The sequence below is a fragment of the Panthera leo genome, chromosome D1, assembly GCF_018350215.1.
Source record: "Panthera leo isolate Ple1 chromosome D1, P.leo_Ple1_pat1.1, whole genome shotgun sequence".
Classification (NCBI taxonomy): Eukaryota; Metazoa; Chordata; class Mammalia; order Carnivora; family Felidae; genus Panthera; species Panthera leo.
In genome coordinates, this window is record NC_056688.1 from 114,584,002 (window position 1) to 114,611,284 (window position 27,283).

Consider the following 27,283-nt stretch of genomic DNA (forward strand, 5'->3'; position numbering starts at 1 on the left):
GGGAGGAGAAGTACTTGACTGACACACACTGTTTCCCACAGCAATCGCAACACACCACGGGACCCCGGACACAACTGCCACCAGGGAGACAAGGCACACGGAGTACCCCCGATCCCCTGAGACTACCAAAAGCCACAGCAGCCAACACACAAGTCCCGTGATGACACACTCCACACTCCACCCTGAAGAGAGCACACACACAACACTTATATCCAGCACGTCCGACACACGACACACAAGACATTCTGTCCCACCGCCTGCTGTACCCACCAGCGCCCGGTCGACGGGTCCCCCCACGGGCACGTCCTTCCGCACCACCTCCGCCAGGCCAACCCCGCCGCGCCCCGAGACCACACGGTCCACGCGCCCTGCCCCCTCCACCACGGCCTCGGTGACGCACACAACCCACCGACTCGTCACCCCAACCCACTCGGAGACCCACCAGCCCCACTCCACCGCCAGCCCTCCCCCTCCTCTTCGGCAACCCCCACCGTGCCCGGCACTGGCACACGGCCCACGCACACGGCCACGCCATTCACTCGGACCACCCAGACGCCTAGCTCGGTCACCACCACCAAAACCTCCAGCGCGCCCGGGACACATCCTTCCGCCCCCGTCCACACGCAATCCTCACCCACTCCCCACACCACCGTCTCCCCCACGCCCCCCAGGTCCGGAACCACGACCCCCGTGACACACACCGCGACAAACACGGCCACCGCGAGCAAGTCCCACACACCCCACACGACTCACTCCGGCCCGACGCCGTCCGCTCTACCCACCAGCGCCCGGTCGACGGGTCCCCCCACGGGCACGTCCTTCCGCACCACCTCCGCCAGGCCAACCCCGCCGCGCCCCGAGACCACACGGTCCACGCGCCCTGCCCCCTCCACCACGGCCTCGGTGACGCACACAACCCACCGACTCGTCACCCCAACCCACTCGGAGACCCACCAGCCCCACTCCACCGCCAGCCCTCCCCCCTCCTCTTCGGCAACCCCCACCGTGCCCGGCACTGGCACACGGCCCACGCACACGGCCACGCCATTCACTCGGACCACCCAGACGCCTAGCTCGGTCACCACCACCAAAACCTCCAGCGCGCCCGGGACACATCCTTCCGCCCCCGTCCACACGCAATCCTCACCCACTCCCCACACCACCGTCTCCCCCACGCCCCCCAGGTCCGGAACCACGACCCCCGTGACACACACCGCGACAAACACGGCCACCGCGAGCAAGTCCCACACACCCCACACGACTCACTCCGGCCCGACGCCGTCCGCTCTACCCACCAGCGCCCGGTCGACGGGTCCCCCCACGGGCACGTCCTTCCGCACCACCTCCGCCAGGCCAACCCCGCCGCGCCCCGAGACCACACGGTCCACGCGCCCTGCCCCCTCCACCACGGCCTCGGTGACGCACACAACCCACCGACTCGTCACCCCAACCCACTCGGAGACCCACCAGCCCCACTCCACCGCCAGCCCTCCCCCCTCCTCTTCGGCAACCCCCACCGTGCCCGGCACTGGCACACGGCCCACGCACACGGCCACGCCACTCACTCGGACCACGCAGACGCCTAGCTCGGTCACCACCACCAAAACCTCCAGCGCGCCCGGGACACATCCTTCCGCCCCCGTCCACACGCAATCCTCACCCACTCCCCACACCACCGTCTCCCCCACGCCCCCCAGGTCCGGAACCACGACCCCCGTGACACACACCGTGACAAACACGGCCACCGCGAGCAAGTCCCACACACCCCACACGACTCACTCCGGCCCGACGCCGTCCGCTCTACCCACCAGCGCCCGGTCGACGGGTCCCCCCACGGGCACGTCCTTCCGCACCACCTCCGCCAGGCCAACCCCGCCGCGCCCCGAGACCACACGGTCCACGCGCCCTGCCCCCTCCACCACGGCCTCGGTGACGCACACAACCCACCGACTCGTCACCCCAACCCACTCGGAGACCCACCAGCCCCACTCCACCGCCAGCCCTCCCCCCTCCTCTTCGGCAACCCCCACCGTGCCCGGCACTGGCACACGGCCCACGCACACGGCCACGCCACTCACTCGGACCACCCAGACGCCTAGCTCGGTCACCACCACCAAAACCTCCAGCGCGCCCGGGACACATCCTTCCGCCCCCGTCCACACGCAATCCTCACCCACTCCCCACACCACCGTCTCCCCCACGCCCCCCAGGTCCGGAACCACGACCCCCGTGACACACACCGCGACAAACACGGCCACCGCGAGCAAGTCCCACACACCCCACACGACTCACTCCGGCCCGACGCCGTCCGCTCTACCCACCAGCGCCCGGTCGATGGGTCCCCCCACGGGCACGTCCTTCCGCACCACCTCCGCCAGGCCAACCCCGCCGCGCCCCGAGACCACACGGTCCACGCGCCCTGCCCCCTCCACCACGGCCTCGGTGACGCACACAACCCACCGACTCGTCACCCCAACCCACTCGGAGACCCACCAGCCCCACTCCACCGCCAGCCCTCCCCCCTCCTCTTCGGCAACCCCCACCGTGCCCGGCACTGGCACACGGCCCACGCACACGGCCACGCCACTCACTCGGACCACGCAGACGCCTAGCTCGGTCACCACCACCAAAACCTCCAGCGCGCCCGGGACACATCCTTCCGCCCCCGTCCACACGCAATCCTCACCCACTCCCCACACCACCGTCTCCCCCACGCCCCCCAGGTCCGGAACCACGACCCCCGTGACACACACCGCGACAAACACGGCCACCGCGAGCAAGTCCCACACACCCCACACGACTCACTCCGGCCCGACGCCGTCCGCTCTACCCACCAGCGCCCGGTCGACGGGTCCCCCCACGGGCACGTCCTTCCGCACCACCTCCGCCAGGCCAACCCCGCCGCGCCCCGAGACCACACGGTCCACGCACCCTGCCCCCTCCACCACGGCCTCGGTGACGCACACAACCCACCGACTCGTCACCCCAACCCACTCGGAGACCCACCAGCCCCACTCCACCGCCAGCCCTCCCCCCTCCTCTTCGGCAACCCCCACCGTGCCCGGCACTGGCACACGGCCCACGCACACGGCCACGCCACTCACTCGGACCACGCAGACGCCTAGCTCGGTCACCACCACCAAAACCTCCAGCGCGCCCGGGACACATCCTTCCGCCCCCGTCCACACGCAATCCTCACCCACTCCCCACACCACCGTCTCCCCCACGCCCCCCAGGTCCGGAACCACGACCCCCGTGACACACACCGCGACAAACACGGCCACCGCGAGCAAGTCCCACACACCCCACACGACTCACTCCGGCCCGACGCCGTCCGCTCTACCCACCAGCGCCCCGGTCGACGGGTCCCCCCACGGGCACGTCCTTCCGCACCACCTCCGCCAGGCCAACCCCGCCGCGCCCCGAGACCACACGGTCCACGCGCCCTGCCCCCTCCACCACGGCCTCGGTGACGCACACAACCCACCGACTCGTCACCCCAACCCACTCGGAGACCCACCAGCCCCACTCCACCGCCAGCCCTCCCCCCTCCTCCTCGGCAACCCCCAACGTGCCCGGCACTGGCACACGGCCCACGCACACGGCCACGCCACTCACTCGGACCACCCAGACGCCTAGCTCGGTCACCACCACCAAAACCTCCAGCGCGCCCGGGACACATCCTTCCGCCCCCGTCCACACGCAATCCTCACCCACTCCCCACACCACCGTCTCCCCCACGCCCCCCAGGTCCGGAACCACGACCCCCGTGACACACACCGCGACAAACACGGCCACCGCGAGCAAGTCCCACACACCCCACACGACTCACTCCGGCCCGACGCCGTCCGCTCTACCCACCAGCGCCCGGTCGACGGGTCCCCCCACGGGCACGTCCTTCCGCACCACCTCCGCCAGGCCAACCCCGCCGCGCCCCGAGACCACACGGTCCACGCGCCCTGCCCCCTCCACCACGGCCTCGGTGACGCACACAACCCACCGACTCGTCACCCCAACCCACTCGGAGACCCACCAGCCCCACTCCACCGCCAGCCCTCCCCCCTCCTCTTCGGCAACCCCCACCGTGCCCGGCACTGGCACACGGCCCACGCACACGGCCACGCCACTCACTCGGACCACGCAGACGCCTAGCTCGGTCACCACCACCAAAACCTCCAGCGCGCCCGGGACACATCCTTCCGCCCCCGTCCACACGCAATCCTCACCCACTCCCCACACCACCGTCTCCCCCACGCCCCCCAGGTCCGGAACCACGACCCCCGTGACACACACCGCGACAAACACGGCCACCGCGAGCAAGTCCCACACACCCCACACGACTCACTCCGGCCCGACGCCGTCCGCTCTACCCACCAGCGCCCGGTCGACGGGTCCCCCCACGGGCACGTCCTTCCGCACCACCTCCGCCAGGCCAACCCCGCCGCGCCCCGAGACCACACGGTCCACGCGCCCTGCCCCCTCCACCACGGCCTCGGTGACGCACACAACCCACCGACTCGTCACCCCAACCCACTCGGAGACCCACCAGCCCCACTCCACCGCCAGCCCTCCCCCCTCCTCTTCGGCAACCCCCACCGTGCCCGGCACTGGCACACGGCCCACGCACACGGCCACGCCACTCACTCGGACCACGCAGACGCCTAGCTCGGTCACCACCACCAAAACCTCCAGCGCGCCCGGGACACATCCTTCCGCCCCCGTCCACACGCAATCCTCACCCACTCCCCACACCACCGTCTCCCCCACGCCCCCCAGGTCCGGAACCACGACCCCCGTGACACACACCGCGACAAACACGGCCACCGCGAGCAAGTCCCACACACCCCACACGACTCACTCCGGCCCGACGCCGTCCGCTCTACCCACCAGCGCCCGGTCGACGGGTCCCCCCACGGGCACGTCCTTCCGCACCACCTCCGCCAGGCCAACCCCGCCGCGCCCCGAGACCACACGGTCCACGCGCCCTGCCCCCTCCACCACGGCCTCGGTGACGCACACAACCCACCGACTCGTCACCCCAACCCACTCGGAGACCCACCAGCCCCACTCCACCGCCAGCCCTCCCCCCTCCTCTTCGGCAACCCCCACCGTGCCCGGCACTGGCACACGGCCCACGCACACGGCCACGCCACTCACTCGGACCACGCAGACGCCTAGCTCGGTCACCACCACCAAAACCTCCAGCGCGCCCGGGACACATCCTTCCGCCCCCGTCCACACGCAATCCTCACCCACTCCCCACACCACCGTCTCCCCCACGCCCCCCAGGTCCGGAACCACGACCCCCGTGACACACACCGCGACAAACACGGCCACCGCGAGCAAGTCCCACACACCCCACACGACTCACTCCGGCCCGACGCCGTCCGCTCTACCCACCAGCGCCCGGTCGACGGGTCCCCCCACGGGCACGTCCTTCCGCACCACCTCCGCCAGGCCAACCCCGCCGCGCCCCGAGACCACACGGTCCACGCGCCCTGCCCCCTCCACCACGGCCTCGGTGACGCACACAACCCACCGACTCGTCACCCCAACCCACTCGGAGACCCACCAGCCCCACTCCACCGCCAGCCCTCCCCCCTCCTCCTCGGCAACCCCCAACGTGCCCGGCACTGGCACACGGCCCACGCACACGGCCACGCCACTCACTCGGACCACGCAGACGCCTAGCTCGGTCACCACCACCAAAACCTCCAGCGCGCCCGGGACACATCCTTCCGCCCCCGTCCACACGCAATCCTCACCCACTCCCCACACCACCGTCTCCCCCACGCCCCCCAGGTCCGGAACCACGACCCCCGTGACACACACCGCGACAAACACGGCCACCGCGAGCAAGTCCCACACACCCCACACGACTCACTCCGGCCCGACGCCGTCCGCTCTACCCACCAGCGCCCGGTCGACGGGTCCCCCCACGGGCACGTCCTTCCGCACCACCTCCGCCAGGCCAACCCCGCCGCGCCCCGAGACCACACGGTCCACGCGCCCTGCCCCCTCCACCACGGCCTCGGTGACGCACACAACCCACCGACTCGTCACCCCAACCCACTCGGAGACCCACCAGCCCCACTCCACCGCCAGCCCTCCCCCCTCCTCTTCGGCAACCCCCACCGTGCCCGGCACTGGCACACGGCCCACGCACACGGCCACGCCACTCACTCGGACCACGCAGACGCCTAGCTCGGTCACCACCACCAAAACCTCCAGCGCGCCCGGGACACATCCTTCCGCCCCCGTCCACACGCAATCCTCACCCACTCCCCACACCACCGTCTCCCCCACGCCCCCCAGGTCCGGAACCACGACCCCCGTGACACACACCGCGACAAACACGGCCACCGCGAGCAAGTCCCACACACCCCACACGACTCACTCCGGCCCGACGCCGTCCGCTCTACCCACCAGCGCCCGGTCGACGGGTCCCCCCACGGGCACGTCCTTCCGCACCACCTCCGCCAGGCCAACCCCGCCGCGCCCCGAGACCACACGGTCCACGCGCCCTGCCCCCTCCACCACGGCCTCGGTGACGCACACAACCCACCGACTCGTCACCCCAACCCACTCGGGGACCCACCAGCCCCACTCCACCGCCAGCCCTCCCCCCTCCTCTTCGGCAACCCCCACCGTGCCCGGCACTGGCACACGGCCCACGCACACGGCCACGCCACTCACTCGGACCACCCAGACGCCTAGCTCGGTCACCACCACCAAAACCTCCAGCGCGCCCGGGACACATCCTTCCGCCCCCGTCCACACGCAATCCTCACCCACTCCCCACACCACCGTCTCCCCCACGCCCCCCAGGTCCGGAACCACGACCCCCGTGACACACACCGCGACAAACACGGCCACCGCGAGCAAGTCCCACACACCCCACACGACTCACTCCGGCCCGACGCCGTCCGCTCTACCCACCAGCGCCCGGTCGACGGGTCCCCCCACGGGCACGTCCTTCCGCACCACCTCCGCCAGGCCAACCCCGCCGCGCCCCGAGACCACACGGTCCACGCGCCCTGCCCCCTCCACCACGGCCTCGGTGACGCACACAACCCACCGACTCGTCACCCCAACCCACTCGGAGACCCACCAGCCCCACTCCACCGCCAGCCCTCCCCCCTCCTCTTCGGCAACCCCCACCGTGCCCGGCACTGGCACACGGCCCACGCACACGGCCACGCCACTCACTCGGACCACGCAGACGCCTAGCTCGGTCACCACCACCAAAACCTCCAGCGCGCCCGGGACACATCCTTCCGCCCCCGTCCACACGCAATCCTCACCCACTCCCCACACCACCGTCTCCCCCACGCCCCCCAGGTCCGGAACCACGACCCCCGTGACACACACCGCGACAAACACGGCCACCGCGAGCAAGTCCCACACACCCCACACGACTCACTCCGGCCCGACGCCGTCCGCTCTACCCACCAGCGCCCGGTCGACGGGTCCCCCCACGGGCACGTCCTTCCGCACCACCTCCGCCAGGCCAACCCCGCCGCGCCCCGAGACCACACGGTCCACGCGCCCTGCCCCCTCCACCACGGCCTCGGTGACGCACACAACCCACCGACTCGTCACCCCAACCCACTCGGAGACCCACCAGCCCCACTCCACCGCCAGCCCTCCCCCCTCCTCTTCGGCAACCCCCACCGTGCCCGGCACTGGCACACGGCCCACGCACACGGCCACGCCACTCACTCGGACCACGCAGACGCCTAGCTCGGTCACCACCACCAAAACCTCCAGCGCGCCCGGGACACATCCTTCCGCCCCCGTCCACACGCAATCCTCACCCACTCCCCACACCACCGTCTCCCCCACGCCCCCCAGGTCCGGAACCACGACCCCCGTGACACACACCGCGACAAACACGGCCACCGCGAGCAAGTCCCACACACCCCACACGACTCACTCCGGCCCGACGCCGTCCGCTCTACCCACCAGCGCCCGGTCGACGGGTCCCCCCACGGGCACGTCCTTCCGCACCACCTCCGCCAGGCCAACCCCGCCGCGCCCCGAGACCACACGGTCCACGCGCCCTGCCCCCTCCACCACGGCCTCGGTGACGCACACAACCCACCGACTCGTCACCCCAACCCACTCGGAGACCCACCAGCCCCACTCCACCGCCAGCCCTCCCCCCTCCTCTTCGGCAACCCCCACCGTGCCCGGCACTGGCACACGGCCCACGCACACGGCCACGCCACTCACTCGGACCACGCAGACGCCTAGCTCGGTCACCACCACCAAAACCTCCAGCGCGCCCGGGACACATCCTTCCGCCCCCGTCCACACGCAATCCTCACCCACTCCCCACACCACCGTCTCCCCCACGCCCCCCAGGTCCGGAACCACGACCCCCGTGACACACACCGCGACAAACACGGCCACCGCGAGCAAGTCCCACACACCCCACACGACTCACTCCGGCCCGACGCCGTCCGCTCTACCCACCAGCGCCCGGTCGACGGGTCCCCCCACGGGCACGTCCTTCCGCACCACCTCCGCCAGGCCAACCCCGCCGCGCCCCGAGACCACACGGTCCACGCGCCCTGCCCCCTCCACCACGGCCTCGGTGACGCACACAACCCACCGACTCGTCACCCCAACCCACTCGGAGACCCACCAGCCCCACTCCACCGCCAGCCCTCCCCCCTCCTCCTCGGCAACCCCCAACGTGCCCGGCACTGGCACACGGCCCACGCACACGGCCACGCCACTCACTCGGACCACGCAGACGCCTAGCTCGGTCACCACCACCAAAACCTCCAGCGCGCCCGGGACACATCCTTCCGCCCCCGTCCACACGCAATCCTCACCCACTCCCCACACCACCGTCTCCCCCACGCCCCCCAGGTCCGGAACCACGACCCCCGTGACACACACCGCGACAAACACGGCCACCGCGAGCAAGTCCCACACACCCCACACGACTCACTCCGGCCCGACGCCGTCCGCTCTACCCACCAGCGCCCGGTCGACGGGTCCCCCCACGGGCACGTCCTTCCGCACCACCTCCGCCAGGCCAACCCCGCCGCGCCCCGAGACCACACGGTCCACGCGCCCTGCCCCCTCCACCACGGCCTCGGTGACGCACACAACCCACCGACTCGTCACCCCAACCCACTCGGAGACCCACCAGCCCCACTCCACCGCCAGCCCTCCCCCCTCCTCTTCGGCAACCCCCACCGTGCCCGGCACTGGCACACGGCCCACGCACACGGCCACGCCACTCACTCGGACCACGCAGACGCCTAGCTCGGTCACCACCACCAAAACCTCCAGCGCGCCCGGGACACATCCTTCCGCCCCCGTCCACACGCAATCCTCACCCACTCCCCACACCACCGTCTCCCCCACGCCCCCCAGGTCCGGAACCACGACCCCCGTGACACACACCGCGACAAACACGGCCACCGCGAGCAAGTCCCACACACCCCACACGACTCACTCCGGCCCGACGCCGTCCGCTCTACCCACCAGCGCCCGGTCGACGGGTCCCCCCACGGGCACGTCCTTCCGCACCACCTCCGCCAGGCCAACCCCGCCGCGCCCCGAGACCACACGGTCCACGCGCCCTGCCCCCTCCACCACGGCCTCGGTGACGCACACAACCCACCGACTCGTCACCCCAACCCACTCGGGGACCCACCAGCCCCACTCCACCGCCAGCCCTCCCCCCTCCTCTTCGGCAACCCCCACCGTGCCCGGCACTGGCACACGGCCCACGCACACGGCCACGCCACTCACTCGGACCACGCAGACGCCTAGCTCGGTCACCACCACCAAAACCTCCAGCGCGCCCGGGACACATCCTTCCGCCCCCGTCCACACGCAATCCTCACCCACTCCCCACACCACCGTCTCCCCCACGCCCCCCAGGTCCGGAACCACGACCCCCGTGACACACACCGCGACAAACACGGCCACCGCGAGCAAGTCCCACACACCCCACACGACTCACTCCGGCCCGACGCCGTCCGCTCTACCCACCAGCGCCCGGTCGACGGGTCCCCCCACGGGCACGTCCTTCCGCACCACCTCCGCCAGGCCAACCCCGCCGCGCCCCGAGACCACACGGTCCACGCGCCCTGCCCCCTCCACCACGGCCTCGGTGACGCACACAACCCACCGACTCGTCACCCCAACCCACTCGGGGACCCACCAGCCCCACTCCACCGCCAGCCCTCCCCCCTCCTCTTCGGCAACCCCCACCGTGCCCGGCACTGGCACACGGCCCACGCACACGGCCACGCCACTCACTCGGACCACGCAGACGCCTAGCTCGGTCACCACCACCAAAACCTCCAGCGCGCCCGGGACACATCCTTCCGCCCCCGTCCACACGCAATCCTCACCCACTCCCCACACCACCGTCTCCCCCACGCCCCCCAGGTCCGGAACCACGACCCCCGTGACACACACCGCGACAAACACGGCCACCGCGAGCAAGTCCCACACACCCCACACGACTCACTCCGGCCCGACGCCGTCCGCTCTACCCACCAGCGCCCGGTCGACGGGTCCCCCCACGGGCACGTCCTTCCGCACCACCTCCGCCAGGCCAACCCCGCCGCGCCCCGAGACCACACGGTCCACGCGCCCTGCCCCCTCCACCACGGCCTCGGTGACGCACACAACCCACCGACTCGTCACCCCAACCCACTCGGAGACCCACCAGCCCCACTCCACCGCCAGCCCTCCCCCCTCCTCCTCGGCAACCCCCAACGTGCCCGGCACTGGCACACGGCCCACGCACACGGCCACGCCACTCACTCGGACCACGCAGACGCCTAGCTCGGTCACCACCACCAAAACCTCCAGCGCGCCCGGGACACATCCTTCCGCCCCCGTCCACACGCAATCCTCACCCACTCCCCACACCACCGTCTCCCCCACGCCCCCCAGGTCCGGAACCACGACCCCCGTGACACACACCGCGACAAACACGGCCACCGCGAGCAAGTCCCACACACCCCACACGACTCACTCCGGCCCGACGCCGTCCGCTCTACCCACCAGCGCCCGGTCGACGGGTCCCCCCACGGGCACGTCCTTCCGCACCACCTCCGCCAGGCCAACCCCGCCGCGCCCCGAGACCACACGGTCCACGCGCCCTGCCCCCTCCACCACGGCCTCGGTGACGCACACAACCCACCGACTCGTCACCCCAACCCACTCGGAGACCCACCAGCCCCACTCCACCGCCAGCCCTCCCCCCTCCTCTTCGGCAACCCCCACCGTGCCCGGCACTGGCACACGGCCCACGCACACGGCCACGCCACTCACTCGGACCACGCAGACGCCTAGCTCGGTCACCACCACCAAAACCTCCAGCGCGCCCGGGACACATCCTTCCGCCCCCGTCCACACGCAATCCTCACCCACTCCCCACACCACCGTCTCCCCCACGCCCCCCAGGTCCGGAACCACGACCCCCGTGACACACACCGCGACAAACACGGCCACCGCGAGCAAGTCCCACACACCCCACACGACTCACTCCGGCCCGACGCCGTCCGCTCTACCCACCAGCGCCCGGTCGACGGGTCCCCCCACGGGCACGTCCTTCCGCACCACCTCCGCCAGGCCAACCCCGCCGCGCCCCGAGACCACACGGTCCACGCGCCCTGCCCCCTCCACCACGGCCTCGGTGACGCACACAACCCACCGACTCGTCACCCCAACCCACTCGGGGACCCACCAGCCCCACTCCACCGCCAGCCCTCCCCCTCCTCTTCGGCAACCCCCACCGTGCCCGGCACTGGCACACGGCCCACGCACACGGCCACGCCACTCACTCGGACCACCCAGACGCCTAGCTCGGTCACCACCACCAAAACCTCCAGCGCGCCCGGGACACATCCTTCCGCCCCCGTCCACACGCAATCCTCACCCACTCCCCACACCACCGTCTCCCCCACGCCCCCCAGGTCCGGAACCACGACCCCCGTGACACACACCGCGACAAACACGGCCACCGCGAGCAAGTCCCACACACCCCACACGACTCACTCCGGCCCGACGCCGTCCGCTCTACCCACCAGCGCCCGGTCGACGGGTCCCCCCACGGGCACGTCCTTCCGCACCACCTCCGCCAGGCCAACCCCGCCGCGCCCCGAGACCACACGGTCCACGCGCCCTGCCCCCTCCACCACGGCCTCGGTGACGCACACAACCCACCGACTCGTCACCCCAACCCACTCGGAGACCCACCAGCCCCACTCCACCGCCAGCCCTCCCCCCTCCTCTTCGGCAACCCCCACCGTGCCCGGCACTGGCACACGGCCCACGCACACGGCCACGCCACTCACTCGGACCACGCAGACGCCTAGCTCGGTCACCACCACCAAAACCTCCGGCGCGCCCGGGACACATCCTTCCGCCCCTGTCCACACGCAATCCTCACCCACTCCCCACACCACCGTCTCCCCCACGCCCCCCAGGTCCGGAACCACGACCCCCGTGACACACACCGCGACAAACACGGCCACCGCGAGCAAGTCCCACACACCCCACACGACTCACTCCGGCCCGACGCCGTCCGCTCTACCCACCAGCGCCCGGTCGACGGGTCCCCCCACGGGCACGTCCTTCCGCACCACCTCCGCCAGGCCAACCCCGCCGCGCCCCGAGACCACACGGTCCACGCGCCCTGCCCCCTCCACCACGGCCTCGGTGACGCACACAACCCACCGACTCGTCACCCCAACCCACTCGGGGACCCACCAGCCCCACTCCACCGCCAGCCCTCCCCCCTCCTCTTCGGCAACCCCCACCGTGCCCGGCACTGGCACACGGCCCACGCACACGGCCACGCCACTCACTCGGACCACGCAGACGCCTAGCTCGGTCACCACCACCAAAACCTCCAGCGCGCCCGGGACACATCCTTCCGCCCCCGTCCACACGCAATCCTCACCCACTCCCCACACCACCGTCTCCCCCACGCCCCCCAGGTCCGGAACCACGACCCCCGTGACACACACCGCGACAAACACGGCCACCGCGAGCAAGTCCCACACACCCCACACGACTCACTCCGGCCCGACGCCGTCCGCTCTACCCACCAGCGCCCGGTCGACGGGTCCCCCCACGGGCACGTCCTTCCGCACCACCTCCGCCAGGCCAACCCCGCCGCGCCCCGAGACCACACGGTCCACGCGCCCTGCCCCCTCCACCACGGCCTCGGTGACGCACACAACCCACCGACTCGTCACCCCAACCCACTCGGGGACCCACCAGCCCCACTCCACCGCCAGCCCTCCCCCCTCCTCTTCGGCAACCCCCACCGTGCCCGGCACTGGCACACGGCCCACGCACACGGCCACGCCACTCACTCGGACCACGCAGACGCCTAGCTCGGTCACCACCACCAAAACCTCCAGCGCGCCCGGGACACATCCTTCTGCCCCCGTCCACACGCAATCCTCACCCACTCCCCACACCACCGTCTCCCCCACGCCCCCCAGGTCCGGAACCACGACCCCCGTGACACACACCGCGACAAACACGGCCACCGCGAGCAAGTCCCACACACCCCACACGACTCACTCCGGCCCGACGCCGTCCGCTCTACCCACCAGCGCCCGGTCGACGGGTCCCCCCACGGGCACGTCCTTCCGCACCACCTCCGCCAGGCCAACCCCGCCGCGCCCCGAGACCACACGGTCCACGCGCCCTGCCCCCTCCACCACGGCCTCGGTGACGCACACAACCCACCGACTCGTCACCCCAACCCACTCGGAGACCCACCAGCCCCACTCCACCGCCAGCCCTCCCCTCTCCTCTTCTCCATCTCCTCACAACACCAGGTCAAATTTTGTCTCCCACAGCCTCGCATCCTCAGGCACCCCAAGCGCGGCACACACCGCATCCATTTCTCTCTCACCCGTCTCCGCTCCCATTTGGTCCTCCCTTCCCTCTCTCCCCACCTCCACCCCACCTCACTTGTCGACTTTGTCCGCCTCCAGCACCTCGTTCCTGCCTTCCTCACCCAGGACCACACCCAGCCCCCCCACAGCCCACACTCTGTCTTCCCAGTCTCCCGCCTCTCAGTCCACGTCTCTCACCTCCCAAATCCCCACGTCCGGCCTCTCGTCTTCCACCCTGGGAATGACAGCCATCCTCAGTTCTCCGGTGACCAACCTCACGACCGGACAGTCTAGCTCCAGTGTGCCGCCGACCACCGTGTTCCTGCCCGGCTCCACCTTGAGCCGTGGAAGCTCGTCCTTCCACACTGCGGCGTCCTCGTCGAGCCGGGGCACCCCCGTCTCTTCCCTGGCCTCCTCTCCGACCAGGTCCCCAGGTGAGGAGTATCTCTGGGGCCCACTCTGCCACCTTGGCTTCCTCCAGTGCAGCCTCGTGACTCTGGAGCGTACCCTCGGTCTCTCCCCCCGTGGCCCCGGCCTCTTCCCTTTCTCCCAGCCTTTTGGGACCTCTTGGGCCGTGCCTTTCTCTCCCAGCCCGCACTCCCCACGCGGCTGGGCTCCATCCAGCCCTCCCCACACATTGCCGACAGCAGCTTACTGGTGATCGTGGCGTGGGATCTCCTTTGTCCCCCAGCAAGCCTCCTTTCTCCTGGGTCGGCAGGCCGCACGGCAGACTGAACCTCTTCCCTTACGTTCCGCACGGGCAGCGCCTGATGTCGGCGCTGCTCTGCCTGCCGCTGGGGTGCCAGCGGCGGCTTGCCCAGACTGTCTGCTGGGGCCCCTCCCTGCCCCTTCCGAGAGGACAGACCCCTGCGGGGAGCTCCCGAGATGCTGTCTCTCTCCTCCAGGATATTCACGTCCTCCCCGCTCCCCCCCAGCTCTGGTCCCAGCTGACCAGAGACGCCCATGTGCACAGGGCAGTGTTGGGCCACGAGGGTAGGAGCCTGAGTGTAACTCAGCAGGGATCAGGAAACCCTTGACCTCGGGGTACCCCCAAAGTAGCCAGCTTCCGGAAGGAACACACCACACGAGAGAGCATCAGCCTTGGTTCCCATGCACGGCTGTGAGGTCCGAGGGCAGCGGCACTGGAACAAGGGGAGACGGCCTGGGGCAGGGGCTGTAGTGCGGGGGCGAGGGCCCCGGGGAGACCGCACTGCGGGCAGGCAGGCGTCCTGACGTCTTGTGAGCAGCAGCAGCTGTGAAGCTCGCAGCTTGCTCCCTCGTCACTCATGGGAGCCTCGTGAATCCCCGCCTCACTCCTCCTGCCCCCTGGGGGGGTCAGAGTGTGTCGCCCCCCACCCGTGCGTTAGGGCCGGCAGCTGACCACACCTATCTGCCTCCCAGGGATCTGCTCAGTGAAGGAGCTTCAGGAGGAGGTCACGTACAAGGGGTGCACGGCCAACGTGACGGTGACCCGCTGTGAGGGCTTCTGCCCCTCCTCCGCCAGGTGAGCTGCTGGCCCCAGGCTGGGAGCCTCCCCCATCTGAGCGCATGCCAGCCAGTCAGGTGGCCAGGCCGGCGCCCTGCCTCCATCAGCCTGCCTGGGGCAAAGGCAGACCCTCTCCTGACTGCCCGAGAGCTGGGGAGGCCAGCAAGTGCAGGGGGCACGCTCCTCAGGGCCCCCCTTGGCCCAGGCACTTGGCACCGCCTTCTCCCTGGAGCCGTCCGGGAGGAGCAGGGGTCGCACTCCGGGGCTGGTCGGGGAGGAGCAGGAGGAGCACTGCCGAGGCCAACGGCCCTGACCCACGCTCCCGGCTGTGGCTTCTTTGTAGTTTCAACGTCCACACCGAGCAAGTGGACGTGCACTGCGGCTGCTGCTACCCTCTCAGCTCCTACGAGAAGCAGCTCGTGCTGCCCTGCCCAGACCCCGGAGCACAAGGACAGCGGCTGGTGCTCACGCTGCAGATGTTCAGCAGCTGTGCGTGCCGCCCCCGGCGCTGTGGGGACTAGGGACACAGACCCCGGGCGTGAGGACGAAGCGCTGCTCTCGACGCCACCCGCCCCTCCCACCCCCGACGCTGACTTGCCCCCACCCCCCCGCCATTGCTCCCACGAGGCATAGCCTCAACGAGCCCCCGCACCCGGCTCGGCGGGGCACCTCAGGGGAAGCGCACTGCCGAGAAGGGCTGCGGACGCCGAGCGAGCCCAACAGACTGGAACGAACCGGTGGCCCCCTGAGCACGCCCGTCGGTCATCCACACGGCCTCCCAACCTGTGATGGTGGCCACCCGCCCCTGCCAGAACTGGGCCCGGGAAACAGCCTGGGTGGGGGCAGTGAGAAGGCCCCTCTAGGGGGAGGCCTGAGAAGACGGGGCACAGGTCCCGGGAGCTACGGGGCCCCTGAGCAGGGATGGGCGGGGAAGAGGCACGGGGCCGCAGCGAAGGGGGCCGCGAGGATCCCACCGCAGGGGAAGGGAAGGGAGGGCGGACGCAGGCGCCAGCCGGCATCTCACCCCGGGGAGGGGCACCACATGTACCGCGCACGACAAACCCACTGCTACGAATAAACCAGCACTGGTCAACGCACGGGGGCCGGCCCACGAGCTCCACTTGCGTCGTCTCCCACACCCCCGAGGCAGTCGTGAGCCCCCAAACCCACACCCACGCAGAGCGGTGGGTGCGGTGGCACCGGCACCCAGACAGCGACCCCCTCCAGGGGCCTCCCTGAGACCCGCACCACAGCAAAGGGCCATCTGTGCCCCTCACCACCCCACACGGCTCCCCTACGGCCTGTCTCCGAGGAGGCCAGTCCCTGCTGATAAACCAGGGGAACCCACAGAGGACCCCGACTCTCCCTGGGACCCTTCAGGTGCGGACAGGAGACGTGTCTGCTTAGGAAAAAACCGCCAGCCGGCACCCACCACCCACGTGGTACACACAGGCCCCGGCTCAGCTCTGCCCCTGCCCCTTCAGGTGCAGACATGCACACAGGGACAGTTGTCCCTGGCAGCTGGCACACAGGGACGTTAGTGAGAGCCAAGGACTCGTGAGAGCCGAGAACAAGAACAGCCTGCGGAGGCCGGGCTCCCGCTCACTCTGGGCACGGCCCTCCGCTCCCTGACCACACCCAGAGCCCCTCCTCCCCTGGCACAAGGTCCCCACGACCCAGGAAAAGAGACCAGCTCACCTTTCAGAATCTGCTTTGCCACCCACACTTAACCCTCTGATCACAAGCAGGGACCAGTCCGAGGCCACGATGGTTATGGTGAACTTACCTAAAACCCAAAGGTAAGGGAAGCCGGCCACACCCCCTCTAGAGCGGCCAGCAGCCCTGTGGCCACCAGGCCATGCCGCAGGGGCCCGGGACGGTCAGTGCTGCAGGTGTCCCTTCACGGCCACAGGGCTGGCAAGAGACGCACGGAGTTCAGCCCGGCCAGCGTCGGCGGTCTCGCTGGCAGCCGTGCCAGCCAAACACCAGGGCTTCTAACTTCTCGACTGCGACCCCACCCCAGAGGGCCCTGCCGTGGGTGCCGTGCCCAGTCCGAGTGCTCTGTGCTCGCGCACCCGGGGCCTGGCCACGCGGCTGCCGCACCCGGCGTCGCCTCCCAAAACGGCCAAAGAGCCTCGTCAAGATCCGGCTGCGGCTTCTCTCAGGCGAGCGGAGGGGAGCTCTCAGCCACGCAGCAGCGGCGTTTCGGCACGATTCCAAACAAATCTACGCCCTCCTTCACACCGGTAACCTCCTGTCATCGGGAGACCGAACCACACGACGGTCCTGACCTCCACAGACACCGGTCCCGGGCCCGCTCTCCCTTCCGATTCGGCCGCAGTGCGGGCTCAGCCTTTCTTTCTGACGCACACCCCGGCCACCCCGGCCCCGCCCGAAAGGTCTGAGAAGCAGGGCTGAGAGGCGCCTGTCGACTGGGCTGTTTATTTGCGGCACGGCAAGGAGGACACACAGCAGAGACGGAGAGACACTGACACACACAGGAGCCTGATCCCGCATCCTCGACGATTAAAACTGCTCTGACAGCAATTCGCACAACCTCTGGGAGACGGTCTCTTTACTTGTGCGCAGCGTGAGGCGGTACATCTGCAACAGAACACGGCAGGTCAGCGGGCGCGCTCGGCAGAGAGCTCGGGGCCGCAGACGGCCACCCGAGCTCGTGTGCCCAGCCCTTCCCCGGAGCACCCCCGTCTCGCGGACCGAGGCCAACAGAGCAAGCCCGACGACAACAAGCGCCAGCGTGCGCGTGGAGCAGCCGGCATCTCCGAGGGCCGCGGTGCGTGCAACACCGGGCAGCCGCCCCGGAGAGCGACGGGGCAGCTTCTCGCGAAGTTACCCGTGCACAGACCCTGCGAGCCTGCCCTCCCGCCTAGGCGGCCCCCAGGCGAAGTGAACACAGGTGTGTGCACAGAGGCACAGAGCAGCTCTCCTCAAAACGGCCCCACACCGGCACAGCCCGGGTGTCCGTCAGGAGGACCAGGTCAGCCGACCGGGGCACATCCGGCACAGGACGGCCACGCGGCCACCGCCGCTGGAGCTCGGGGCCAGGTCAGCCCGACGGCAGGCCCCGCGGCGGCGGTCTCTAAGGGAGGCCAGGGCACTCCCTGGGGCGACAGAGACGCCACACGTGTCAGTGTAGCGGGGCGGCCACACGGGTGTGCAGCTCTACTGCGACTCACTCCTACACTTGAGGCCTACAGATCTCGCCGTGCACGCGTTTTGCCACGAGGATGGCACGGTTTACGCGGACTTAGCGATTCCCCGGGGAAGCCTGACCTGGGCTTGCAGATTTGGCTCCAAACGCAGCAAGCATCCAATCTGGGTGGTTTTGGTGTGGATGATGCCAGCCCCCACAAAATTTGCAGGATTCGGATCAACTTCTTCAAGGAGCGCAGAACCAAACCCAATGATCTGCGCAACAGAGACAGGAGCGGGGGGGGCAGTGGACCGGGCACCGCAAGAGGCACAGCAGCCCGACCGGCCTCGCTGAAGAGCCCGAGGCAGTGTCCCCACCCTGGGAGCGCCCACAAGCAGGCCTTACCTTAGCTTTGGTGATTTCTGTGTCCATCGGATGCTTTGCTTTGAAAATGTTCTGCACTTCCTGTTGGGGACTAGTGAGGTAGAAACAAGGGGTCACCACACTGAGCCAGGTCAGAGTTGGGGGGCCCTGCCCCTGCGCCCACCCACTCACTTGCTCAGCTGCTTCCAACGCTGAAAGAAATCCTGAGAAGCCATTTCTGTGGGCTGGAAAAATTTGTTGAGAGTGATAGGCAGCTTCACGGACACATTCTGAAAAGTCCCCCCATACCTATGGGCAACACAGAGAGACGTGGTGAGCAAAGTGAATGGACAGCCGAAAAAATCTGAAACTCAACTAGAGAATCAAATTCCTAGTTTGCTGATCAATGGGGCACAGGGAGGGCCTGTGGATGGGAGCTGTCGACAGCGTGGGGGTCGAGTGTTCTGGAAGGGTGGCACTGAGCCACAGAGAGGCCTGGGCTGTCTCAGTGTGCAGACCGACGAGCCAGGCGATCACCGCCTTCTGTGCACACGCCCGGGGGGCGGGAGGGGGCTGGTGCTCTGGCCAGGCCCCGCTGGGCTCATGAGACCAGGACAGGGACGGACCTTGGGCACGAATTCCCACCATCTCGTCACTTCTCCCCCAGAGCCCATTTCCTACAACTCCAAGTTGGCTGAAGTTGTGTACGGTTTTTCCTTCTTCCATGAGAAGAGACTAAAGAAAGCGGTTGTCTACAGAAGGAAACAAACATTTGCGTGTCGGTTTCCGTAAATTCTACAAAGCACACGGTCTTCGGTTCTCTGTGTTTCTGATTTGAAAACCCCCAAAACTTTAACCTTACAAACACCTGCAGGGAACTGGGTTTTCACACACATGCCATCACGCTCACTGAAAAAGGATAGCAGTGAACCCAGCAGCAGCACAACACGCGGTTTTTAAAAAAGACTCACGATGGCGTGTGTGCTTGGAGAAGGGACTAGACAGCGATGCACCCCTGGGCGGCCCCCTGCAGCTGACGTCCGGAGCAGCAAGCACGAAGAGGCACCCGGACCCAGCTGGCCCCGACGCCGCAGCGTGGGGCCCTCAGAACCGTAGGTCACAGCGGCCTCGAGTTTCCGCGTGCACGCGGGTGCTGGCATCTACCGGGGTTGCCCACTCGGCCCTCAGGATGCCCTCTGAAGGAAGGACGCTGAGGCTCAGCGAGGACCAAGGGCCCCCAGGGACGAAGCTGCGCCCAGGCATGGCATGTGTGATGCCAGCCCCCCCCCCCCCCCCCAGCTCCAGGCAGGAGCCAGCTGCTGGCTCAGCCCAGAGGCCCACAGGTCCTCACCGGAACTGGATGTTGAGGACGGGCGCCTCCGTGAAGTCAGACACACACTCTATGTTGACGACCTGCTGCACCTGCGCGCCACCGTCCACGGTAGGGTCCACAGGCTTGGTCTGCAAGCTCAGATGTGCAGGTGTCAAGGAGGCCACGCCAACATTGGGGAAACGTGCCTGAGCCGAGCAAGCTCTGAAACCTTCTCGAAGGGGGTCCATAAGAGTCCGAGTTCACGCTCCTGATCTCGAAAGAAACCCTTAATGCAGTCAATCCTACATACACGGGTTTTTAATTCCTTTACCATCTGTTTCCAGTTTATCTCAAAATAAAAATGGACCTGGCCTGTGGTAGGTAGGTGACTGCTTCGCATGCCTCTTGTACAGGAGGCAGCATCCTTCTCGGTCAAGATGGGGCATTCTTAACCCTCGCTCTGTTCGGTCGGCCTATCCCTGGAGGAAAGATATTTGGCTACAAAGCTGGCACTAGCGGGGAGAGTTCTAACCACGTTTCTGGTACTCGTGAGGGACGAGGCTCCGGTGTGAAGAGGGCTGCTGGAAAGAAGCACAGCTCACCCCGGGGGGGGGGGGGGGGGGGGGGGGGGGGGGGGGGGGGGGGGGGGGTTGTGCGGCACGGGGCCCCGGCGGTCACAGGCCCCGCTCACCCTGTTCTCAGCGGCTGCTCTCTCAGGGAGACTCCCAGAGAAGGAAACCAGAGCTCAGAGGGACTTAATAATGTGACAGGAGAGCTAAATAAGGGAAAACGAAAGTGACTCCAAGGAACCAAATGACCCGGGAGCAGACGCTCGAATGTCAGTTTTCCACGCGTGACCACGATAAACTCCCTATAAACTCCCGCGTGACCACGATAAGCTCCCTATAAACACAAGGGCCACTTGGAGGCGCTACAGCAGCTGGGGAGCATCCCACGTCTGATAAAGAACGACTTCCTCAGAGCCCTCCTCTAAATCCCAAATGGCCATGTGCTGGGGTGCGAGACACACGAGACCAAGGATATTCATCTGAAGGTCGTCTGAACAGATCAGTGTTGGAGTGAAATTTAAGAACTGCGTGGAGGTCTTATTTCCATAGAATATAAACATCCGACCTAGAAGGGAGAAAACAATTTCTTTCACACACATCCTGAATGTTAACCGTGAAAAACAGCAGAGTCGCTGCTGTCAGATCAGTTCCAGAGACTCGCCACTGGTGGACATGGGGTCGCGGCTTCCCCTACTGGGGTAACTCCTGCTCTCCATCTAAGGGGAAGCGTGCCTCTGTTGGGACCCTGCCCAGCCTGGGACCTGGGACGGAGGCCTTGGCCGCCACCTCCGGGGAGGCCAGGCCAGACCTGCGTCCCCGACAGCGATGCCCCTTGCCCCCACCACAGCAGCTCATGAGCCGTGTGCCGCAGACGAGGAGGACGCTCCGATGTGATCGGTTACTTAACATCGCAACAGAAACGCGTACACAAATGTTTCTAAACACGTTTATACTCTCTGAACTCGAGTGGAAAATGGACTTCAAATGCCCTGGAGGGGAACAAACCGTCCAGCACCACCCCTCCCCCAGCTGACATCGCCACCACTAGGCGTGGGGACTGTCAGGGTGCGGAGCGCAGCACCTTCACCAGAGCGAGAAGGACACCTCAGCCCCTGCTTTCAGCACAGAGCTCCCAGGAGGTTTCTGGTAATCCTCACGATGGCCCTAAACACCCCTAGAGGGCAGGCGTCCCACTTGTCCCGTTTCCCATATTGGCACTCGCTCTTACGGAGAAAACGGGGTCCTCACGAGGCTCAGAGACGGTGCCCAAGAGGGAGGCGGGCAGTTGTCAGTCCACAAGAGCCCCCCAGCAGCACCCCAATGGTCAGCAGACATAGTTTTCTTTGGGGGGGGGGGGGCGCCAAGGGGCAGACTTACAAGCTTTTTTAAAAAAACTGTGATAAAATACACAAACACAGAAAAGTACTGTCTTCACCAACTCTAAGCACACAGCTCAGGGGCACTAAGCACATTCACACTGTTGTGTGGCCGTCCCCACCCTCGGTCTCGAGAACTTTCCATCTTCCCAAAAGGCAACTCTGTCCCTGTGAAACACTGACCCCCAGCCCGGGCGCCCACCGTCCACTCTGTCTCAGGAATATGGAGACTCCAGGGGCCTCGTGTGAGTGGATCACACGTGAGCATCACGTCCCCCGGGTCCACCCACGTGGTGGCAGGTGTCAGAACGTCCCTCCTCGTCAGGCTGAGTGACCGTCCAGGGAGCGGACGGACCACCTCTATCTATTCAGCTCTCGGTTCTTTGGGGAAATAGGAACTGGGGGTCACACGCTCGTTCCAGTTCCAATGTTTGGAGGAACCGCCACGCTGTCCTCCGCGGCAGCTGCACCGGCTCACGTTCGCGCCGACAGGGCCCGAGGGTCCGTCCACCGCATCCTCGGCACACGTGTGGTCCCTGCGGTTTCGACAGCCGCCATCCTGATGGGCGTGGGGCGGCACCTTACTTCTGATCGGCACTTCCCTGATTATTAGTGATGTGGTCATCTTTCCAGGTGCTGGTCGGTCAGGTGTCTGTCTTCTTTGGAGAAATGCCTGTTCAAGTCCTCTGCCCATTTTTTAATGGGGTTGTTCTTCTGCTGTTAAATTCAAATTCTGTATATATTCTATCCTGGAGACTAAACCCTTATCAGATGTAGGATTTACAAATATTTTCTGCCCATATCATCATCTGAGTGAGGAGTTTTTTTCGTTAAATAATTAAACACATACCTAAATTCTGCCGAAATTCAGACTTCAATCCAATTTGAAGCAACTGGTTTTCAAACAACACACCATTATTTTTACAGACAAACCTAGAGAAAAGGGACAGCATGTGAGTCACTCCAAGGCACCCAATGAAAATATAAAGATTTTTTTTGAAGAAGGGTTTAACAAACAAAAAGGCCAGGAAAAACCTCTATGGGACACGAGATAAAGGAAAAGTAGGAAAATACTCAAGGGAACACCAGTGAAAGCGCCCTCCAGAGACAGAACCGGCGCACCAGAGACATGACCGCACGGGAGAGGGCAGGTCGGTGTTCTGCCCGTGAACATGCCGGTCCACAACAGCCGGCTTCTCCACAAGTCCCTCAGGTGCCCCAGGGCGCAGCACACACTCCCAGGCCAGCCGGACCCCAGGCTGTCCCATCTGACGCAGGGTGCTGGCCACAACTCTGGGGGTGACTGCTAGCACCGCAGCCCGCACACGAAGGACTCACGATCCAGAGCGGGCAGTGGGGCGGCACGGTGTCTCGTGGAGCCCTCTGGGGCATCCAGGGGACCGAGAGACAGACGCCCCGTGGCAGCAGCCCCCACGGCCCAAAATCTCCAAGTCCCACCGTGCTGCCGGCCTGGCAAAGCTCAGAGTCAGCACTCCCTGCCCCCTCCTGCTTCGCACAAAGGGCCTGCGGGCACCCTGAGGATGACGTTCGGTGCTGCTCACGTGTGCACGCGAGCCCTGGCGTCGAGCACGGTCTCAGCACAGGCAGCAGGAGGCACAGCTCCTTCAGAGACGGTCGGGCCTGGTCCTCCCTCCATACCTGCTCCACGGAGCCGTGCTCCCCTGGGACCCCAAGGCTGCCCTTCGCCTCATCCGGCACTCCCCATCTCAGCACCACGGGCTCTCTCTCCGGCTCGAGCCCCACGCGAAGCCTCACAAGGTCAAATGCCGTCCATTCCGTATGCACAACCTTCTGCACACGCTTGCCCAGAACTGAGCCCAAGGGGACAGAAAGAAGTGACCGGGCAGCAGAGCCCCTCACATCCCCGCCCCTGCAGACCCGAGGAGGGGGCAGCCCATAGTGCCCCACCCTCAGATCCAAGGCCCTGTAGCGCACGTAGCACTGCTGGCTTGGGCTGAACCACTTTAATCTGACATTTGCCAAGGAGATGGCAAGGGCACTGACTGATGGCCCACTAGGTGACAGTCAAGGGCTGGCTGGATAGCTGTTTCTTAAAGGGTCACCCCAACCAAAACCTGACCCTGTGGGATTACAGGTTTATAACAAGCACCTGTGACAGCCTCGGGAGAACGCAACCTTCCCCCACCGCCAGCGGCGCTGGTCCCAAAGCACCCTTCACTTGCACCTACACCCGGCCCACAGCAGACCCCTCACCACCCCTCTGAGGCCACAGCACGGCCCAGACAGCCAGAACCACACACACACACACACACACACACACACACACACACACACACACACACCACCCCCCACCCCGGGCTGGGGGCCTGGAAGCGGGCAAGCTGCCGAGCAAATGGCTCCAAGGGTTCCCACCGTAGACACCCGCCCCCCAGGCCTCCCACCCCGTCGTGCACACAAGGAAGCCCGTGGCCCGGGCACCACGTGCACCTGCACACACAGCAAGGACCAAGAACGCTGGGGAAAGCCCCTGCCCGGGCCACCACCCAGACCAGTAGGCCCAGCTTCGAGCAGGCACTGTCCCAGGGACGCACGCCGCTCCAGCACCAAGGGCCTCGCAGCCTGGGGTCTGCAGTGCTTTCCAATCTCCAACGCGGCACTTCTGGAAGCCACCGACGGCAACGTGCACCCGTCCAAACCCACCTCGCCTCATCATCTTCGACGAGCAGCAGGAAGTAAGAATTCGCACGCGGCATGGACACCAAGACACAGGGCAACTGCGCAAGCGCACGAGTCCCGCTGCTGTCGTCAGACTCAGGAGAACGAGGGGCCACTCAGTAAAGGTGCTCCTCTCCGGCCGGCGTGCCCCCGCACCCAGGCCGAGCCCTCCCACACCCCCTGCGGGACTTGAGACCGGCAGGGACTCGAGGGACAGAGAGCCAACAGGGGAAAGGTATGGAACCGCACAGCTAACGGAGCAGGAAGAGAAACACGCTGAGCAGAGCAGCAGCGGGGGGTGCAGGGGCCCGTCCGGGGCTCGTGGGCAGTGGGGGCTACGCACAGCCAGGCACGTGGCACCTCCAGGAAGGTGAGACAGGAAGCCAGAAAGACCACATTGGCTGTGGGGGGCAGTGCGTGCCTCGGGACACAGGAAGGCTGGGACTGAGGGCGCGACTGAGAGTGTGTGTTAACAAGAAAGCAGAGGTTGGGCGCCCGCAAGGCACACACAAAGAGGGACCGACGTCGGGGGCCAGAAGGGGCGCGACCGCACGGCAGGGTGCGGAGCCAGAGGGGCACGGTCGCAGGCGGGTGAGAGGCCAGCATGCGCCTCAGAAACGCGGACGGCCAGTGCCTGAAGCTCTTCCTTTCCACCCGATCTTCCTGGTGACGGTGAGCTACCCGCACCTCGTGAAAACTGACGACCTGTGGAGCTGTGGGGGTGGTTCTGGAGCAACCCCACCCAGCAGGCCGGTGCCCTGAGCTTTTCCAGGGCGGGCCTGGGCAGTAAGGACCAGCTTATGCGGACCGTGGGCCCTGGGTGGTCAGAGCAGGAAAGAGTCCCTGTGTCGAGAACACGGGAGACCAACTACCTGGCAAAGTTGTCTTCGGAGCCGGGAGCCAGTGGCGCGACCGCAGAGGGTGAGTCTGAGAATACATCCACGAGCAGCCCGCCGGAGGACGGTGGGGGGCCCGCAGGCGCAGGGGGCGCGGCCCCCAGACCCAAGAGGTCCGCCGATGGAGAAGGCGTGGACTGGAAAACAGGGAGGGAGAGGGTGAGCGGGGAAACTCCTGGCACGCCACGGCCTAGCAAGCGCGAGTGCCCGCGCCTCCCCTCCAGGGATCACAGCCAGGCTGCGCGGGGCAAGGGCCCAGCACGTGAGGGGAGACTGCAACCCCAGAGCCAAGTCTGAAGATCGGTCACCATCTCACACAACTGCAAAGACAGCCAAACTTTTTTTGTGACGATCATCTGAATGGGGGAAAAAAAGTTCTGAAAACACTTTTGCCATAAAAGAGATCAAAAAGAAACGAGACCACGCACGTTACTGTCGACGTTCCAGAGTGAGACTGAGTTTGAAGAGACAAAGAAGTGGGCAAGCTACTTTGGGTGCGTTCTTGGTTTAGCCACGTGTTAGGCCTTATGGAGTTATAGAGGACAAATAGACGAAAAGCCTACAGACCATTTTTTCTTTAAATGATTACTTTTTGATCCGAGGCAAAAGAAAAAGCCACCGAGGGCCACGCACAACACAAACCACTCACCCAAGCTGACACTCACACTTTGACCCCGCACCCCTATAAACACGTGGGGCTCTGCTTACGACCAGGGGCCGTGTCGCCGCAAGAACCAGGGATGAGCCGCTCTGCCTTGAGGACTCGTCTTGAGTGACCTCTGAATGTCCCACTGAGCATTCGTGAAGGTCAAAATCAGTTTATCCGAGACTGCACCCGGCTTCATTTTACGTTACTGCGCTCACACTCTGGTCGGGCTTAACCCACGTCCATCTTTCCAGAACACAACTACCCTGAAGGGACAGCTGAGGGAGGCCAAGTACTCTCCTCCTGCCCCCCACCCCTACCCCCGGCGTGTGGGCACGCCCACTCTGGGCACTGGCCAGGCACACCTCGGGCCAGGCCTCTGACGGCCACCTGCTTCCAGTGTGGCCGTGCTGAGCAGTTACACATGAAAATCAACGTTAGTATAAATAACTGCCCGTTTCTCTTTCAGGTTAAGTTAAAGGATTTCTAAAAAATTACATCCTAGGTATGTCATATCACATACGAATTCTATTCCAAGATAAACGAGGCATTACAAAACGTGTGCTCTGCGTGACGGCCCCTCCTTCCCAGCCCTGCCGAGGCTCCCCTCAGGAAGCGGAGAGTCTGGGAGAGGAGGAGCCTGGGGGACGGGGACCCCAGAGGAGCTGTCAGAGGAGGTATCAGGAGCCAGCGGCATCTGGACGTGGCCTGTCAAGGTGGTTCCTGCCCCTCACTGCACCTGCAGCGGCATTCCTGGGAGCACAGCTACTCACAGGACACTGTTTTTTACTGACACTGTTGCCATAGGAGTCTGCCCACCTGAGGAGGATCAGGGGCAGAACTCAGGTGGCTTTGAACCTGGCTCTGAATTATGCAAGGAAGGTAT

General features: G+C 66.4%; 2 protein-coding genes across 3 annotated transcripts in view; one reads left to right on the plus strand and one right to left on the minus strand.

Annotated features, from left to right (window-relative positions):
• MUC6 (mucin 6, oligomeric mucus/gel-forming) overlaps positions 1 to 15,978 on the plus strand; it is a 28,822-nt gene extending 12,844 nt beyond the window's left edge. Inside the window, exons 29-34 of the mRNA XM_042907237.1 lie at positions 328 to 3,236; positions 3,406 to 11,338; positions 11,446 to 13,728; positions 14,068 to 14,332; positions 15,300 to 15,402; positions 15,728 to 15,978. Of these exons, the coding sequence (XP_042763171.1) occupies positions 328 to 3,236; positions 3,406 to 11,338; positions 11,446 to 13,728; positions 14,068 to 14,332; positions 15,300 to 15,402; positions 15,728 to 15,905 (13,671 nt within the window). The 3' untranslated portion in view covers positions 15,906 to 15,978. The remainder of the gene's footprint in view (positions 1 to 327; positions 3,237 to 3,405; positions 11,339 to 11,445; positions 13,729 to 14,067; positions 14,333 to 15,299; positions 15,403 to 15,727) is intronic.
• A 1,829-nt stretch (positions 15,979 to 17,807) lies between these two features.
• AP2A2 (adaptor related protein complex 2 subunit alpha 2) overlaps positions 17,808 to 27,283 on the minus strand; it is an 85,384-nt gene continuing 75,908 nt past the window's right edge. For both annotated transcript variants that reach the window (XM_042904158.1, XM_042904157.1), the window contains exons 15-22: positions 25,728 to 25,888; positions 23,009 to 23,091; positions 21,258 to 21,347; positions 20,253 to 20,376; positions 19,094 to 19,210; positions 18,944 to 19,013; positions 18,679 to 18,813; positions 17,808 to 17,988 (exon numbers count right to left, since the gene is read on the minus strand). In XM_042904158.1, coding sequence (XP_042760092.1) covers positions 17,911 to 17,988; positions 18,679 to 18,813; positions 18,944 to 19,013; positions 19,094 to 19,210; positions 20,253 to 20,376; positions 21,258 to 21,347; positions 23,009 to 23,091; positions 25,728 to 25,888 — 858 coding nt within the window. In that variant the 3' untranslated portion in view covers positions 17,808 to 17,910. The remainder of the gene's footprint in view (positions 17,989 to 18,678; positions 18,814 to 18,943; positions 19,014 to 19,093; positions 19,211 to 20,252; positions 20,377 to 21,257; positions 21,348 to 23,008; positions 23,092 to 25,727; positions 25,889 to 27,283) is intronic.